This window comes from Podarcis vaucheri (genome assembly GCF_965113315.1).
Source record: "Podarcis vaucheri genome assembly, chromosome: 14".
NCBI classification, from domain to species: domain Eukaryota; kingdom Metazoa; phylum Chordata; class Lepidosauria; order Squamata; family Lacertidae; genus Podarcis; species Podarcis vaucheri.
The window spans coordinates 2127261-2145593 of NC_138752.1; the positions used below are offsets into that span (position 1 = coordinate 2127261).

General features: G+C 45.5%; 1 protein-coding gene across 1 annotated transcript in view; it reads right to left on the minus strand.

The window, feature by feature from the left end:
- Positions 1-18333, minus strand: part of THSD4 (thrombospondin type 1 domain containing 4) — a 147343-nt gene that overhangs the window by 9725 nt on the left and 119285 nt on the right. The window contains exons 5-9 of the mRNA XM_082198062.1: positions 17858-18100; positions 12331-12460; positions 11045-11249; positions 9640-9813; positions 4384-4557 (exon numbers count right to left, since the gene is read on the minus strand). Coding sequence (XP_082054188.1) covers positions 4384-4557; positions 9640-9813; positions 11045-11249; positions 12331-12460; positions 17858-18100 — 926 coding nt within the window. The remainder of the gene's footprint in view (positions 1-4383; positions 4558-9639; positions 9814-11044; positions 11250-12330; positions 12461-17857; positions 18101-18333) is intronic.

An 18333-nucleotide genomic window follows, 5' to 3' on the forward strand; every position in this document is an offset into this window, starting at 1 on the left:
TAAGAGGTATTCTTGCAGGAAAACTGGTCCCAAGTTGTTAATGACTTTATATATATATATATAATGGGCAGCCAGTGAAGATCTCTGAGCACAGGTGTTATATATGCCAGCAATCATGTTGCAGTATTCTGCACTAACCACAGATTCAGGATAGGTGCAAGGGAAGCCCCACAAAGAGTGTATTGCAGTAAATGTAATGGAGGTAGCTTATATAAAAGGTCCCACCCCCACTCCACCCCGTCTCAGTTGTTTGCTTACCGTTTTAAATACGCAAATTTTATGAATTAAGATATTTCACCCAATCTCCGTCAGTGAACCAGCTTTTCTCCCCCCCCAATGAAGAGAGCGCAAAATATAACCCTTTTTTCACCATCAATAATTTTGCAGCCGTTAGCAAATTCTAAACAGAACTCAGAACTTTTAGAAGACATCTGAAGGCAGCCCTGTATCAGGAAGTGTTTTATGTTGGACACTGCATTATGTTTTTATATGCATTGGAAGCTGCCCAGAGTGGCAGATGGGTGGGGTATTATTATTATTATTATTATTATTATTATTATTATTATTATTATTATAGTGGTTGCTGATGGATATTGCCAGAACCTGTCTATATTTTTTTGTTTGTTCCTGTGTGTGTGTGTGTGTGTGTGTGTGTGTGTGTGTGTGAGAGAGAGAGAGAGAGAGAGAGAGAGAGAGAGAGAGAGAGAGCAACAGCTGGCCTTTGGTATTTACACTTGGCCTGTTGTATTTGCCACAACTTTGTTCCCAGAGACAGATAATGCTGCAATCATTTGACTTGAATCAGAAGGATTAATTGGTTTTGCCCAGCAAGCAAAACAGACAGAAGGCTCCACCTTTCAGGTTTAATAACTGTTCCCTTTAGCAAAGCAGCTATATCAGTTCATGAGATTAAGGCAAATAGGGCAGGACTCTTCTTGCACCACAGAAATGTCTCGTTCCACTTTAAGATGATGGGGACACATGAAGGGTCAAACTACACATTTGCAGTCAGTTGCATGAGACTTTGTTTGTTTGTTTGTTTACTTAAGCAATCAATCCCCAAGCAGTTGTCTAAAGCTGCAGTCAGTGAGGACTGATTATGTTTCTTTTTCCCATGGGCACATTTCTTATCAAAATATTACCTCCCAACAACTTTTTTTGCCCTGTAATCGACTTTGCTCTCTCAACCTGTCTCCTGATTTAATGGGATTATATTAATTGCATTTTTAATAGTATGGTTGGTTATATTTCAGTGCTTGTATAATTTGTGAATTCACTTCAGTATTACAAGGAAGTCAATTTGGGCTTTAAGCAGTTTACATTATTTATTATTATTATTATTATTATTATTATTATTAGTTCTTTGCTGGCAGAGCTCTGAGGAAAGCCCTGAAATGGGGCATTCTGAGTGTGGGTGGGGGCTGAGGCAGCCAGGGATCCACTGGATCCCAAGCTGGGCTCACTGCCATCAGGCCATGGCATTGGGCCTTCTCCAGGCCTGACTGCTGTGCCAGCCTTGAATTTCCCTGCCACCCTCACCTTTCGCTGTGGCCACTGTGAGCTCTGCCCCTCGGCAAAGTCCCACCGGCAGCGGTTGGGGCAGATGGATTGCAGTCTAACTAAATTAGGCCTGGGGGGTGGAAGGGGGGGTGTCCCGGGAGTCTCCTCAATGGTGCACTGTTTTCCTGAGAAAGTGGTGCATTTATCGGAGGTGAGGAATGGTGAAACAGACCCTGTTGGGCTTAACTTTTTTGTTCTGCCTCTAGCATTTGAGGTGAGAATTCAGCTTGGCTTGCTCCCCACCCCCCTTTCCCATTCTGTTTGATATGGGGGGATTTAGATGCCACCAGGGTTTCCTTTTCATCTCCATAGCCTGCTCCTGAGGGAAGGGGCTTGGGCTCAGTTCAGAAACAACTTTTGGCCCAGGTAGCCCTTGACTGAATCTTTAAAGGTTAAATACACAATACAGTTCCTGGCACTTTTTGGAAAAGGTCTTCAGGAGAGAAATCCTAAGACTTCTGAACTGTTTTTTACTTCAATTCTTTCCTGCCAGGCCTTTGGCTTTGAATTATCTATGGCCTCCTTTAGTGGGTGGGATGTTCTAATCCCCCTCCCCCTCCCCCTCCTATTATTATTACTACTACTACTATATACTACCTCCCCTTCACCCTAAGGTGCCAGGGCAAGTTATAACATGTGAAACAACATTAAAGTATTGTCTTAAATTAACATGAAAACTTAAGATCTTTCTTGGATCAGATGAATGGTCCATGTAGTCCCACATCTTGTCCTCACAGTGGTTGACTAGGTAAAGTCCACGAGCGATACATGAGCGCAAATGCTCTTTCCTACTTGAGATCCCCAACAGGCATTCAAATACATCCCGCCCTTGATCACTTTACCCCCCTCCATTCATTTGTCTAATCCCCCTTTAAAGCCTCCCAGACTGGTGGTCTCCACCCCCTCTCCCATCCTTTAACTATGGTGCAAAACAGGGTTTCCTTTTGTCTGTCTGGAATCTCCCAGAATTCAGAGGTTGCCCAAATTTCCTTGAAACATCATTTTCAATAGAAATTTGGGTGGCCGCTCTAGATCGCAGATATGAAGCATAGAAATGATGGAATAACTTTTTAGCAAGCATGTTTGGAAACTGTCAGAGGTTCATAATGAAACCAATTTGGAAGAGACACTGATAATCTGCTCTAAACATGACTACAAATCAGACGGTCTGAACGGTGCAATCACCATTTTCACCACAAATCAATCTTCAACACATATTTATTTTTTTACACTATATTATATATTGTAGCTGACCAGTGGAGAATTAAAATATTATGGGTTTTAAAATGTCCGTGGCTGCATATTCCTGAAGAATTTATTACTTTAGAGAAATAAATTAGAAGCCTGAAGCGATATGGTAGATTTATGGATAAACTCTCTATGGGTGCTCCGGAGTTCAAGACATAATTCCTGTTAACAGCATTGTAAATTGCTGGTCCCAGAGGCAATTAACTCTTGAGATGCCAGTTAACATAACAGAACCTTGGAGCTGGTCCACCATTCAAAGGTCTATGCTGGGATGGAGGAAGATGTCTATGCAAGAAGAACAAGGATTGGGTGCTTTTCCAGGACTATTAAGCAGATGCACTCTAACAGTGCCCCAATATGAAACAAAGCTGTAAGTTGCTGATTGTAAATGTTTGAGAGGGGCTTTCAAGTTGCATCAGCTTTTGCCCTGAGAGAGAGAGAGAGAGAGAGAGAGAGAGAGAGAGAGAGTGAGTCTGAGTGTGTTGAGCTGAGTGTGTTGAGAACTCCCAGAACAGCACACACTCTGGGAGCAGGAGACACATAGGGCACAGTTTTTCAACATTTTTGAACCCATTGCTCCCCTGACCAACTACAATCTTTCTGTGGCACCCCTGTAGAGCTCAGGAGCCCAGTTATGTCACCCCTTGCCTGTAGCTCCTCACCACCTTTTCAAGCACCCCCCCCCCCTTGTGGAGTGTTCCCTCAAGCTCCCTCCTCTCCCCTCTCCTTGGGAATCCTCTGGGCAGCCACTGCTGCCCCCTGGTCTCTGAGTTGCCCCCCCTGCCCCAAAGAGAGGTGCTTCCTCACACTGCCCCACAGGGGCCTGGGAAGAGGATTCCCCCCAGCCTTAACAGGTGAATGTGAGGCCAGCACCTTACCTTGGGAGGCAACAGTGGGTGCTGCCAGGCCTGCATGGCATAAAGGCTCCCCTTCAGCACTGGGCACTCAGCTCCCAGGCACTGGCAGAGGAAGAGGGGTGCAGGGACCCACCACAGGTCCTAACACATTCCCAATGATGTCAGAATCCAATTTGGTCTGAGTGATCTCTTCTGGTTTTCGTTTGGGGTTTGGTGTCTTGGGGGATTAGCTTAGTTTGTCAAGTCCAGGTATGGATCAGCCAAGGAGTGTTGGGCTCAGCTCTTCCATCGCTAGCTAACCATTATGAAGAAATGGCCAAATAATTAGGGAGAGGGACAGATCCCTAATTGATCCGTCAGCACCTGTTTCTCTCCAGTTTAACTGGTTGAGGGGAAGTGGCCAGAAGGAATACAACCATAGGAGCAGAGAGAGAAAGAAACACCATTCAGATCTCTTAATGGAATTGTGTAGGGTAAAAAGACATTGAGAACATATGGAGCCAACAAAGGATAATTCTTCAGGAATAGTAATGATAATAATAATAATAAAACCAAACATTCTGGAATGTGATGATTGCTAAAAGTATTTTCCCAAAAAAGACCAATAAGTATAATAAAGTAAATTAATAAAAAAGAGCCACATAATTAACTCGCCTGAACTCCGTTTTTCTTAATTTTTGCTGGATCTTCCCCCAAACATTTTGAAGATAAACAGTACCTGGCTCCAGCTTCCAGCAAACCATTCCACTTTCCCCAAACATGGCCCATTGTCACAGGGTGTGGTCTCTGCTGGTCTGTTGTGTCCGCAGCCCTCCAGTGGTAAACTGCTGATGTGGTTGGTCATGCATATGACGGAGCGTGTCCGGACACCAGAGCCACATTCGGCTGAGCACTGTCATCGTGGGAGACAACAAAGACATCCGTTAGCCCAACTGCTGCTTTAGTGAAAGCAGTTGTGAAATGCTTGGAAGGTGACTCAAGGGCTCTCTGGCACAAGAAGGTACACAAATCCAGATCAGGTTCTGACAGCAGGAAATCCACATTCTGCAATCAGAATGTATATTCAAAGAGGAATCTTGCTTTGGAAGAGGGGAAAGGGCAAAATGGAAAGAGAGAGAGAAGACAGGGAGACGTTTCCAAGGTGTCATCTGTCTCCTGCTACTTATTCATGAAGCTTAGAAATCTGCTCTAGATAATGATGATGAAGATAAGTAAAAATTGACAGGGTGCTAAATTCTATGCAAGATAGCATAATATGGTGATGTGTGACCTTCTGGGTAACTGAATTGAGGTTTCCAACAAAAGTACTTGATAGTGATACCCTAGACAGTGTTATAGTACTCATGCAGCCTATTCTGTTGGAAAGAGATATGCAAACTTTTGGGACTGAGGACCACAATCCCTTTGGTGAATTGGTGGTGCTGTGAACAGCCAAAGCAGAAAGTCTCTGTCTGTCTGTCTGTCTCTCTCTTTCACACGCTCTTCTTATATTCAATGAGCCTTTCATTCAGTATAAATCCTAATTTGCTGGCAGAGTGTCTATACATCTTTCTGCTAATCATTCACTTATTGTGCACACAAAGTGTGTTCCTTTTTAAAAAAAACACCCATTGATTTGTTATGCTAGGGGGTGACAGAGCATTTTAATCCGCTTTAATTTAAATTTCTTGGTATTTGTTTGAATTCCTCCCACAAAACACTCACAGCCTGGTGGTACCATTTTGGGTCATTAACATTCCACATCCACAAAGTATTTCAATTGGCTTCTGGTGCTTTCAGCACACTCAGCTAGCAATATTACTTGTTGAGGTTCTCCAGAAACTGAGTTCTATTCTAAGTAAGCTGAACAAACGGATCACATTTCAAATTAGATGCCAACTAAGAAGATACTGACTTGCCCCACTCTGTGCTGTGAGATTTCAGCACAGATTAACTGCTTGCAAAGGATATTAAAGAGCTTCAGCAGCAGACTTGGAGCCAGGATATTGTTGGGCTCTTGAGCTTTATTTCCATCTTTTAAAATTAAAACAAAGACATTTCTCTGCAAAAACCAGACACCCAACAGCATGCTTAAGCTTCTTGAAAACATCTGGGTGACATCATAAAAGCAGCAGAGGAGCCCTGCTGGCTCAGACCAAAGAGGCTTGTGTAGGCCAGCCATGGGTTCAGACTCAAGAGCCTCTGGCTGCAGACTTTCCTGCTGTGGGCAGCCAGGGCAGGTGTCACGCTCTGAGCTTGTTGCTGGAGATCATGAAACAATGGAGCCTGAGAAACTTGAGCCCCCTAAAAAGAACCTCCTGGATGCTCATGGGTGTTTTCACCTGAGGAACCGGGGGTCCACTGCATAGGGTCACCATACATCTGGTATTCAGTATTTGGCTCAACAACTTTGCCTAAAAAGCTCAAGAACTTTTGTGTCCGGATTTTCATTTTTTGAAATATGGCAACCCTACCACTGCAGGAGCCAGCCAGCTCAGGGAGTACACCATGGAAGAGGCTGGAGAGCAGAGTGGGAGTTTTCAGGCCAGAGGGCTGGCTCTTTAAGAACGCCCTAAGTCACAAGGGTGGGACGCGGGTGGTGCTGTGTGTTAAACCACAGAGCCTAGGACTTGCCGATCAGAAGGTCGGCGGTTCGAATCCCCGCGACGGGGTGAGCTCCCATTGCTCAGTCCCTGCTCCTGCCAACCTAGCAGTTCGAAAGCACGTCAAAGTGCAAGTAGATGAATAGGTACTGATCTGGCGGGAAGGTAAACGTCGTTTCCGTGCGCTGCTCTGGTTCGCCAGAAGCGGCTTAGTCATGCTGGCCACATGACCCGGAAGCTGTACGCCGGCTCCCTCGGCCAATAAAGTGAGATGAGCGCCGCAACCCCAGAGTTGGTCACGACTGGACCTAATGATCAGGGGTCCCTTTACCTTTACCTTAAGTCACAAGGGGCAGAGCCAGAGAGAAGTCAGTTGCATACACACAACACACTTAAAACACACTTCTGTCTCCAAAGAACCCTAGGAGCTATAATTTGTTAAGGGTGCTGGGAATTTTAGCTCTGTGAGGGGTAAACTACAGTTCTCAGGATTCTTTGAATGGGGGTGTGTGTCTCAAATTTGTTTAAATGCATGGTGTATATGCATAATTTTTCTGACACTTTTGCCCCCTCTTTTCTTTCAAAGAGTTCAGGGCAGCATGGATGGTTCCCCTGCTCCTGCCCTTGAGGGAATCCAGAGCACAGAGCATCCAGTGGGTGCGCACATCATTACTCCATGTGAGCAGCAAGTGTGCCGTCTGGGTTTTAGCAACTGCTGTGCTAAAAGTTCTTAGGCTTGAAATGGTGGGAGCAGAACCACTTGTAGTTGTACAGCAACAGGGAACTCTCTTACGGTGGGATTTAGTTCAGTTTACATCTCATAGAATCCTAGAGTTGGAAGGGACCCTGAGGATTATCCAGCCCAACCCCCGGCAATGCAGGAATAGGGATCGAACCTGCAACCTTGGTGCTGCCACTCTAACCACTGGGCCATCTGAGCTAATGTGCACTTCCCAAAGCAAGGCACAAATCAGAGCCATCCCTAAAACACACAGACAACTGAATTTTCTTGTAAAGTTGTGCAACAAAAAATTTGTACAAGAAAAAAGATGTATATATTAGGGGAGAGTGTGCGTAAGAAGAAGAAAATACAATGACTATTTGGAAAAGGGGCTTGCAAAAATATGTATAGTAGGAGAAATTGTGCAGTCAAATAAAGACTTTAAAATAATGTGCAAATGGGAAGAACTGCCAGGGCAGGGCGGGGGGGGGGGGTGAGAAACTGAGAAGAACCGAAATTGACAATTGTGTCCATACTGAGTTTTTACCAGTGGGTACTGGCTGGCATTACTTTCCCACAACCAGCAGCGGCCTGAAAGCCACACTGAAATGGTGCTCTGTGAAGATGCCAGTGGTATGTTTGCGCACAATCCATAATGTCACCTACCTTTCTACCTTCTGAGACTCACAGCAGGTTTATTGGGTGATTTCAAATCTCTCTCTCTCTCTCTCTCTCTCTCTCTCTCTCTCTCTCACACACACACACACACACACACACACACACAGAGCAAACACACAGCTGCTTTTAAAGGAGTTTTGATCATGGATCTCCCATGGGACCTTGACTGTAAGGCAATCATATTTCTGTGGGTACGTGTGTTTGAAAGAAGTCACCTTAAAATCCAAACTCCAAAGGTAATAATGAGAGAACAGCTGGTGAATTGTGCCCAACACAGTAGCAAACATTTGGAAATGGTTAATATGAAGAATGCACCCAGTGTTTCTCTTGCTGTACATAAAAGCATGCATTGCATAAAAACAGATCTCACCCCACTTCCATACACACATAAAGGCACCTAGTTCTTCCATTTCTTTGCTGCAACATAAATTAATGCAATAATTCTTTCTTTAAAAAACTATACAAAATTCACAACCTATCCTTTGGGCATTCAGCAAAAAATGTTCTAAAAGCATTCTCCAGCATAAAAATAAATAAATGAAGACATATTTTTAAACTTGTGTGGGAACAAATAGTACATTCAGTGGGAGGGGAGAAAGGAAAATGAACTTGTAGCTGATCTGTATGTTCAACCGGGTGGATTTGCACCAACCCTGGATCTAATCCAGAATGCTTTAGTCAGTTTATTTATATTTCGCTGTCTTGGAGAATAATTCTTTTTCTTTTATGCACATGAGATATCGCTCCAATAAATTTCTAAAGAGACGTTCATCTCTGTGTAAAAGAAAATAAGCAAACACACTCAAAAATACTTTGTGATTATAAATTAAAAACGAGTCTCTATTACAAGAAGATCCTTTGAGCCTTTGCCCTGACAAACAAGCTTTGAGGAGCAGGGAGATTCTGGCAGAGCTCCACAACTGCTGGGAAAGAGGTAAGAATCATCATAAAAGGATTGGATTGGAAGACTTTTAAAAAAGATAAAAGACCCAGTTCCTTCCCTTCTCCCCCACAGACAGGAGCACCTACTCATCAGATCCCCATGTGCAACCCAGTGCATTCGCAGTGTAATCCCCACCCCCAGAGCTGGTGCACTGCAGAGGCCTGTTGGTGCCTAGGAGGAAGCCATCTTATTCCAGGTCCAGCTAGCTTGTGCCAGGACAGACTCACCTGTGGCTATGCAGCAGAACAGATGCCAACTCCTGCCAGCTGCAGACAGAATGGCAAATGGACAAGGGTGACGCCAGAAACACCCAGAGGCCATTCCTGGCCTACACTGGCTGGAGGCAGCTCTCTAGGGCCTGTGGCTGAGGTGTTCCCCTCACCTGCTGCCTGCTTTTCTTTCTAAACTGGGGGTGTCAAGGTTCGAACCCAGGTGTCATGAGTCCCAAAGAGATGTGTCTTGAAGAGACATAGTGGAGGGGCTGGTCAGACCCAGACACAGGGTGGGGGAGCTGCCTGCTGCCGACTATGGAGAGGGGACCCAGAAGGTTGGGAGAGGGTGTGCTGGGGCCTTGAGGGAGAGAGCAGTCCCCCCTGGAGAGAGTGACAGACAAGGAGCCAGATTCCAGGGAGGGTCCCAGTGGGGGACCCTCTTACACCTCATGTCTTGGCTCCATGCCAGCCTTGCCTCGGATCCCAGTGCCCCCTCCAGCACTGCCAGAGCCCCCTCCTGGCCCATCGTCTCAGAACAAGTTCGGTGCTCACTTTTGCCTCCTCCCCTTTTCCACGCTCAAATTCTGCCTCTCCTGTTACCACACAATGGGACCCATGGGGGAGGCGCACAGTCTGTTGGAACAACATCCTCGCTTGATTAGCATCCGTTCGGCCTCTGAACCACATTTTGCTGAGGTGATGTACTGATTTGAGCATTAAAGCATTAGGACAGAAAACATACTCCAGAGTTTCAGATCTTTATCCAGTGAAATGATGCATGCAAAATATTTGCCTCGCCACTAAGCTTGAGCTGGAAGATGACCATTACAAGCCTTACCCGGTCGCTCCATTCTGTAAGAAACCAGCTTTTTGCGCAAGGCCCCATATCACAGTTCTCGATATCGTTTGGGCGCAGCTTCATGTTACATTCTTCATCATCAACGACATCTCCAAGATTGCTGACACACTTCACATCTCGTGTCTTCTGACCCACTCCACATGGCACAGAGCACTAAAACAAGAAAGATCTCTGGGTCGGGCAGGCACACAGGGATTGCATGCATTTATTCATTTTGATTGCGTTTCACTTCCTTTGCACCCTGCCCTTCCTCCAAAAGTGTCCAGCATCATAAAGAAGTATAATTCAATTAAAAATGACTAAAAATTAAACAGAGTTTTGCTGAGGTTTTGATAAAAATCAGTTTGTTATTCATATGTTCTTCATAATAAATCATAATAAGGTTATATGTGTGTGTGCGCGCGCACGCACGCTCATGCACACGCTTGCAGGGCTCTTTTACTGCATTGCAATGAAATAAGGAATTGATGGCTGTGGCAGTGATTGTATAAACCTGCCCTGCCAGGCAAATAAATATCCAGGACTAAAATACTATTTTCTATTATGTCATTGTTGCAAATTGGATGGAATACAGATTATGTTTTACAGTTGAAGCATATTTTAAATTGTGAACACTAATATAACATTTGGAGCTATCCAACAAATGGCTTGAGATTTTGATGCTGAAAGTCTCTACTCCATCCCACGTAGGTGCATGGAAGATGAGGAAGTATAGAGGGCCACCGTACGTGGTTCCGAACCTCACTATCAGCATTTCCAATGGTCTCAGCAAGAAGGAGCAGGTGCTGATGAGAACATAAGAAAAGCCCTGATGGATCAGGCTGAAGGCAGGGGTTGGGAACCTTAGGCCAGAGGGCCAAAGGCAGCCCCCCAAACCTTTCTATTTAACCCTCAGGACTCTTCCCTGGCCCTGCTTTGCCGCTTCCAGGAGGGTTTCTGCCAGGCTCCAATATGTCCTTGAACTCTCTTAATGCTTCTTGTTTTCCTGCATGAAGGGCAGAGGAGGGTGTGCAATGTGGCCCTCAGGTTGAGAAAAAGCTATCCACTGCTTTCAGTTATATACTTTTCCCCTAAAATGCCATCCACGTTCCCCAAGCTCACAGGAGCGGCTTTCCTGCTAGCCTCTTCTACCTGCCCTTTCGTAAAACATTCGGACAACTTCCACGTTATGGGTGACATCCAGTGTTTTGGTTCCGTGAATGGAAGGACATTCTGGTTGAGGAAGGAGAGTTGTGAAAGGAGCCCTTGCACAAACGGAGTGAGAACACTGGAAGTTCCCCAGTGTTGCAGGATCAGGGCTGGTGCAATGTCAGCTGCAGCCACTGCTCCTGAAAGGTAAGCCTGTTGGGGGGCATGTTCTGTGCTCTGAATCATTCCTGTTTACCGATGTCCATTCTGTCCGAATTTGCCATTCGCTGCAGATCTTCAGCTGGCACGTACTTGTGGTCTCTGGTTTCTCCAGATGGTGGCAGCGGTGTGGCTGGACTGTCAGGGTGCGGTTGGCATAGATCTGCCGGCACAGGACTTGGCGGTGCTGCGTCCCGAGGCCACAGGTCTTGCTGCATTCCGACCACTCCCCGATATCCCAGCTAAGAAATGCAGGAAGGAAGAAGAGATGGGGGTCATTCTATATCTCTTTGGGGGTGGGGAGCCTCAAGCCTGGTGGCGTTGGTAGGGAAATGTGGCCCTCAATACCTCTCTGTCTGGCCCTTGCAACTCTCCCCAGGCCATGCCTTCCCCAGCTCCACCCTCCACTGGCCTTGCTTCACACCCTCCCTGGGATATGAGGGGTGCTCGAGTGCGGGTAGAAAGTAGCCCACAGTACGAAGACAATATTTGCCTTCATTGCCCCACCCACTTTTGCCTCTGGCCCCACCCACCACTAGGATGTGGCCCCCAGAAGGGAATGTGGCCCTCATGCTGGAAAAAAAAGTTTAGCACCCCATCTATCTACGTGCTGGACAGAAAACGTTTTTGAGCTCAGCCACTGTCCTAGCCCAGGGGTTCGCCAACATTTTTCTCCGGGCCACACTTTCCGAATAAAAATTTGCTTGTGCCACACTGTGTTTGAAATGTATGTGCGGATGTGGCACAAATCAATGTGCAGGGAGTAAAGCAGCATATATTATATTTGATCAGTGAAATGGGCACTGTTACAGTCGTTACATTTGTAAGAACTGCATCTTTAAGTGTGGCGACGCCTACGCTTTGGAATATGCCCTGCCTATCGATATCAAGCAGGCGCCTTCACAATACTCTCTTCAGAGCCTGCTAAAAACAATTTTGATTAGACAAAGCTGCTCAGATGTTAAGAAAGTCTTAACATGGACTTAAATTATTCTTGTTGATTTTCTAAGTGATAATGTTATTATCCTATCTTTTTTGTAAAATGATTTAAAATCAAGTGCTGCATAAATTTTATGAAATAAATAAATAATATTATTGATTGTTCCATTGTCTTGAGAGTTAACGGAGCACACCACAGGGGGTGAAGTCAAATGACTGCACCAAAGTGACCTCCCGGGGCGAGGGCCTGGGCAGTGGATACGGAGGTCCTGGACTGCCCAGACGACAAGACTAGTCTCTCAGCCTCACTGATGTGGTCCAAAGGAAAGCAGAGTAATACGAACCCTGATTTAACCATACAAGTAATAAGCATCATCCTCTTACAAGGCTGGGCATGGGAAGGTGTTGCAGGCTTCCTCTTCCGGGGTGGGCTTGGTGCTGGTGTCACAGTAGCTCTCAGACACCTCCTCGTGGCTATTCCGGTTGACGCAGAGGAAGATGGGATACTGTGAGCCTGGGGTGAAAAGCAAGGAAGGAAAAGTAAGAAGCAATGGGGGAAATCTCAGGGTCATATGTTGGGTGAAAGATTCCTGTATTGCCCTGGACTAGACAAGATGACCCTTCTGTTCCCATTCAACTCTACAATTTTACAATTTATTTACTAATAGACTAGCATAGTTGAGCCATTGGCCTAATTCACCTGCTTCTTCTTATGTTCTTAAAGGTGGCAAAAAAACAAGGGTAGCAGTCAGTTCTTCATCTAACAGCAGCTTTTTTGTTTTTAAATCAGGTTTCATTGGCCAATTAAAATAAACAAAAAGGAAAGGTAAATGGCCTTCGCACTGGGCAAAGCATACTTGATCTTTGCTCTTGACTATCAGCTCAATCACTATGCCAATCTTTATTTTGCTTACGAAGTTTGTTGTCCTGAACTATGCTGCAGCTTTGTTATGGCCCGTGGCTAAAACAAAATGCATATGGAATTGAATCACAGAACAAAGGGGGATTAGCTTCCTCCGCCTTGGAAATGTTTCCTAAACCCTTAGGATTGGGCTGCCCATTATATCATGTCGAAGAGCTGATCGTCGTCGTCATCGTCGTCACCCCCCGCCAAAGCTCAGGAGGGGATTTTTGCAATTTCTCTTTGTGAGCCCTGGAATAAATCCCTTTCTGAATTCAAACCAGAGAGGCACCTCTGTCTTGCCAATTTCTCCAAGGCTAAAACTTGGACCAAGTTGGATAATCTTCCTAGTCAAAATATGACACACGGGTGGACTTGCGCCAACTCTGAAGTGTATTTTGATAACAAGACTGCAGCTCTCTTGAGGCAAGAAGGAATCTGCAGCAGAGCGGTCCCATTAACAGGCCAGGCTGCTTGGCAAAGAGCTGAGTCAGTCAGGCTTCTGTGGGGCGCAGGCTGCTGGGCTGCAGCACTTCCCACAGGTTTGGGGGAACAAAATGCAAAAAGGTGCAGCAGCGCCCCATGGCATCCTAAGAGAGGTCCTGGGACATCAGCAGGTGCCTGTTTCCCAAGGCCATGAAGGCTCCAGCTTGGAAGAGGGCTGCTCTTCAGCATGGACTGGAAAACTGTTTAGCACTGGAGCCTCCACCCATTCCTGACTCCAAGTCTGGCCCTGAACATTAAGAACTTAAGAAGAGCCTTTAGCTGGATCAGGCCAATGGCCCATTTAGTCCAGCCTCCTGTTCTCACAGTGGCTGCCCAGATGCTTGGAGAAACTGGCAAGCAAGAGCTGAGCACCAGAGCCCTCTCCTCTCTGTGGTTTCCAGCCACTGTAGCTCAGGGGTAGAGCATCTGCCTCACAAAAAGAAGGTCCCAGGTTCAATCCCCAGCATCTCCAGGTGGGATTGGGAGAGACTCCTGCCTGAAATCCAGGAATGCCACTGCCAGTCAGTGTAGACCATATGGAGCTAGATGGACCAATGTTCTGACTCAGTATAAGGCACCTGCCAATGTTCCTAACCATGGCCAGTAGCCACTGAAACCATGGATTTGTTCTCTGTGTCCTTCGACTGCTCTCACACATTACAGTTTTTTACTTGGTTGTGTTATATATTTTTTCAGCTCGTTCTTAATTTCCATATGTTACGGTATCATGTTGCACATCTTGTTTTAGACATACTTTAAATATTCCTGACAACCCATTTTATATGTTGTAATATTTTACTTCTATCTTGTTTGGGTCCATGACCACATAATGAAGAGATGTGATTTGACAAAGCAGCACACCCAGAAGGCACTTTGTTTTAATTCATCCTGGACTTAAATGCTGCAGAGTTCATCATGGCCGGGGGGTGGGCGGGGGGGGGGAGAAAACACCTTGGCTGTCCCGATTACCACTAATGGCTGCTTGGCAGCCGGAAAGAGGGGAAAGAGGCAGGTTTTCTCATAAAAGACATGAGAATGAAAGTTTCTGCCAAAATGGAATGTATTCAGTGGTGTGTTCAACCGGGAAAGCTTTCAGCATCACATATGCTAATTTACAGTAATTTCACTTCCAGAGGCATTTTTCTTCTCGCAGGATTTGCAGGATAGGTGTAACTTTTGGTACAGGGTGGAGTTTGCTCCTCCCCCCACAAATGGGCCCATGAAGATGAGAGACATAATTAAAAGCATTCAAAGTGTACAAAGTTCACATGGATGACTCACACGTCAGGGGCAGGCTGCAGCTCAGGGCAAGAGCAAATGCTTTGCCTGCAGAAGGTCCCAGGTTCCATCTCCAGCCCCTCCAAGGCAGGGCTGGGAAATGCTGCTGCCTGAAACGCACGAGGGCCATTGCCAGTCACTGCAAAAGCCTATACTGCATTAATATCGTTTTCAGGCAGCAGATGTTTAGCACTTAACGCTGAGGGTCCCTACCAAAGAGCGATCAGAAGGAGTCCCACAGTCTCAGTATTTCCACACGAAATGCCCTATTCCTGTGATGGATGCCATTTTCCCCACGGAGAAAATACCCTGAAACAATGCTCCTTCTAGGGCATTGGGGAGGGACCATGATGGCTACCAGGTGGCAGCTGCTAGGAGGAGATGCCCCTCACTGTTGTTAACATTAAAAGAAAGAGGGGGGAAATCTCTGCTGCCCTGCTGTCATCCTACTGCCAGGGTCAGCCAGCCCCCACAGATCATTTATACCCTTGAAAAGGACCAAAATGTGCTCCCACTTGGCTTCCGGTTCCTCTCTGCCATAATGGAGGCAGGCCCCCATGACAGCAGGAGGTCATTGGCAAAGGAAAAACAAGAATGCTTGAGGGTAATTATCCTAGCAAGTTCCCCCCAGGGTTGGGGTGGGTGGGCTTCACTCGCAGTTCATCTTGGTACCTGTCTCTCGCTCCAGTATAGGAAGCAGGGAGGCGCTGAATAGGAAGGCAGGTTCTCCTGTTAATTAGAGTTTAATTGGACTAAAGTAGAGGCGCATGCTAGAAGAGATGAGATCACAAACTGCGGAACAAAAACAACTGCAAGGTCTTTAAGGTTTGAACTTGAGAGAAGACTTCATTGGGTGCAAAAGATGCTGTAGGGAGAGGGGAGCCTACGGTTTCTTTATATAAAGTTTTCTTCTCTTCTCTTTTCGGCAACCCTCCCTTGAACGTTAGTTCAAATTATTTTTGTACAAGCAAGGGCGGAAGAAATTGGATTATAGATATGGAATATAACATTAAACGGAACTATGTGTGTTAAAAAAAGGGGAAAGGGAGGGAAGCTCTATTTTGCAAAAGTTTTATGATGGAAACTTAGAGCTGACTCTTCACCACCCTTAATTATTTATAGAGTCAACTGAATAACACTAAAAGGACTTGAAATTAAATTTAATTGTAAGTATAAATGCTCATTTATCTTCAGTCGGATGGAAGGATGAAAGAAGTCTGCGAACTTGCCAAGGAACTGACAAGGTTCATTACTGAGTCATCTGCAGTTCGACAGACTGCTCTTCTTCCCAGGCTCAGAGGGAAAATGGTGAAAACAGGTTATTTATTGGGACAGAGTGACTTTTGCAGTTGTTGTTAAAATTGCAAAATAACCAAGCACGGGATGGAGCAATGGAGAAATTTCTGGAACAACAATGGGATATCAGCTCCACCTAAGGCATGATGGAGAACAGCAGCAACAGGAGGAATAACATCTTACAAGGAAAGGAAGAAACACCATGGACAGAATAATTGCCACACACAGGAAGAACAAGGATATTGTTTGAGTTCCTCACTTAACGTGTCAACACGAATAGAAGTTATTAATATTGCAGTTGTTGTATAAGGGATTATTACGACTGGAATGTAATGGAAATTAATACGATTTTGGAATGCAGAAATAAAGCAAATAATCAAGCCATCAATTCTAGCATGTGGGGGGCCCACCTTATCTAAATTATATAATTTGGTATTTAAACGATTGGTATTATTAATTGTACATGGGACGCGGGTGGCGCTGTGGGCTAAAGCCTCAGCGCCTAGGGCTTGCCGATCGAAAGGTCGGCGGTTCGAATCCCCGCGGCGGGGTGCGCTCCCGTTGTTCGGTCCCAGCGCCTGCCCACCTAGCAGTTCGAAAGCACCCCCGGGGGGCAAGTAGATAAATAGGTACCGCTTACCAGCGGGAAGGTAAACGGCGTTCCGTGTGCGGCTCTGGCTCGCCAGAGCAGCGTTGTCACGCTGGCCACGTGACCCGGAAGTGTCCCCGGACAGCGCTGGCCCCCGGCCAATAGATGTGAGATGGGCGCACAAACCCCAGAGTCTGTCAAGACTGGCCCGCTCGGGCAGGGGTACCTTTACCTTTACCTTTATTATTAATTGTATTATAAATTGGTATTATTATAATGAGGCTATTATTGGATTGTAATTGAAAACTAATAAAAATTATTATTAAAAGCAAAAAACAAAATGTGCTTCCACTTCACCCCACATGTAGATGGGCTGGTACATTTTGGGGGTGGGGGTGTACATTTTTGTTCTGCACTAGTATAAACTTGTGTGGCTCCCTGTGGTTCTTTTGCAGGCACTTCCCATTTTAATTGGAGATGCCATGTTGAATCAGAGACCTTCTGTACAAAGCATGCACCTGCAACAGAGCTGTTGTTTCCCCCTTTAGCAGGTAGCCATCAGGGCAGATTGTAACAGGGATGTGGAACCTGTGCCCCACTAGTTGTTGTTGGGCTCCAATGCCCATCAGTCCCAGCCAATATGGTCAGGGCTCAGTACAATGGGAGCTGCAGTCCTGGAAGGCACCAGCTTCCCCTTCCCTGGATTTTAACTTGCTTCTCTCCTGGACTATGCAGAATTGGACAAAATGACAGGAAGGATTTGAAACCTGCAGGACCAGAGATTTACAGAAGATTGGAAGAAGTATATGAATTATTTGAAGAGCAACTGTAATCAACAAACTACGCTAGTAGGACTACAATAAGTTTTGTAAGGAGAAATATACAAAGTGTAACAAAGTAGAAAAGATAGAGATATTGGTTATGAGTTTGAAATGTAATAGAGAAGATAAGAAATGCATACTGAGAGATTAGATTGGAAAATTTTCAGACAGGATTGATGGAAGTCAAAAATTTGAATAAGATGTTAAAGTATGTTTAATTACTGTTGAAAATGATATGTTAAAAAAAAACAATTAAAAATTACATTTTTAAAAAAAAAAAATTGCTTCTCTCCATTGCTCCTGCAAGTGACATTTCCTCCTTCTATGAATGCATCCTGTCTTTGCCTTGAGTTGATGTGTGCACCATGCTTTATAGCTCTTTACAAGCAGACACTGGCTATGTTTGCTTTTCCCTTGGTTAGAGACAAAGACAACACAGTTACTAAGTTCTTCCCGTACTCCATATTTTGCCTTTGGCAGACCAGGATCCCCCAGGGTAGAATATATGTGTCAACTGTCCACACACTCCAGACCGCCTACCTTTTCCACACGTGGCAGAGCATTCGGTCATTCCAACTTGCTTCCAGTTGTGCTCTCGGCTGCGTCTTGCTGGCTGACCAGCAGGCACCTGGTTGTCTGGCTGATGAGAGGGAAACCTTCCTGGCTGGATCACCGGAAAGGTCCCCACAGGCTGCCCCATGTGAGTGCCTGTCTCCCCATGCAAATCCTCCTCCTCATAATTCACTGTCTCTGTCACATCCAACTGGCCATTGAATGGCTCCCCTGGGGGAATGGAGACAATAAATGCTTAAAATAATAGTCGTTCCTCTCGACCACGAGCCATTCCAAATGCAGTAAGGCAAAATCCCCATGACAAGCTGGGATGTTTATGCAAGTCCAGAAGCGAGTTTTAACAGGAAAACACAACATTTGTTCATATATACAAAGGCTGTATGGTTCTTTTGGAACAAGGCACCTCATTTGTCACAAATCAGAAAACTGATGAGCTCTCTTAC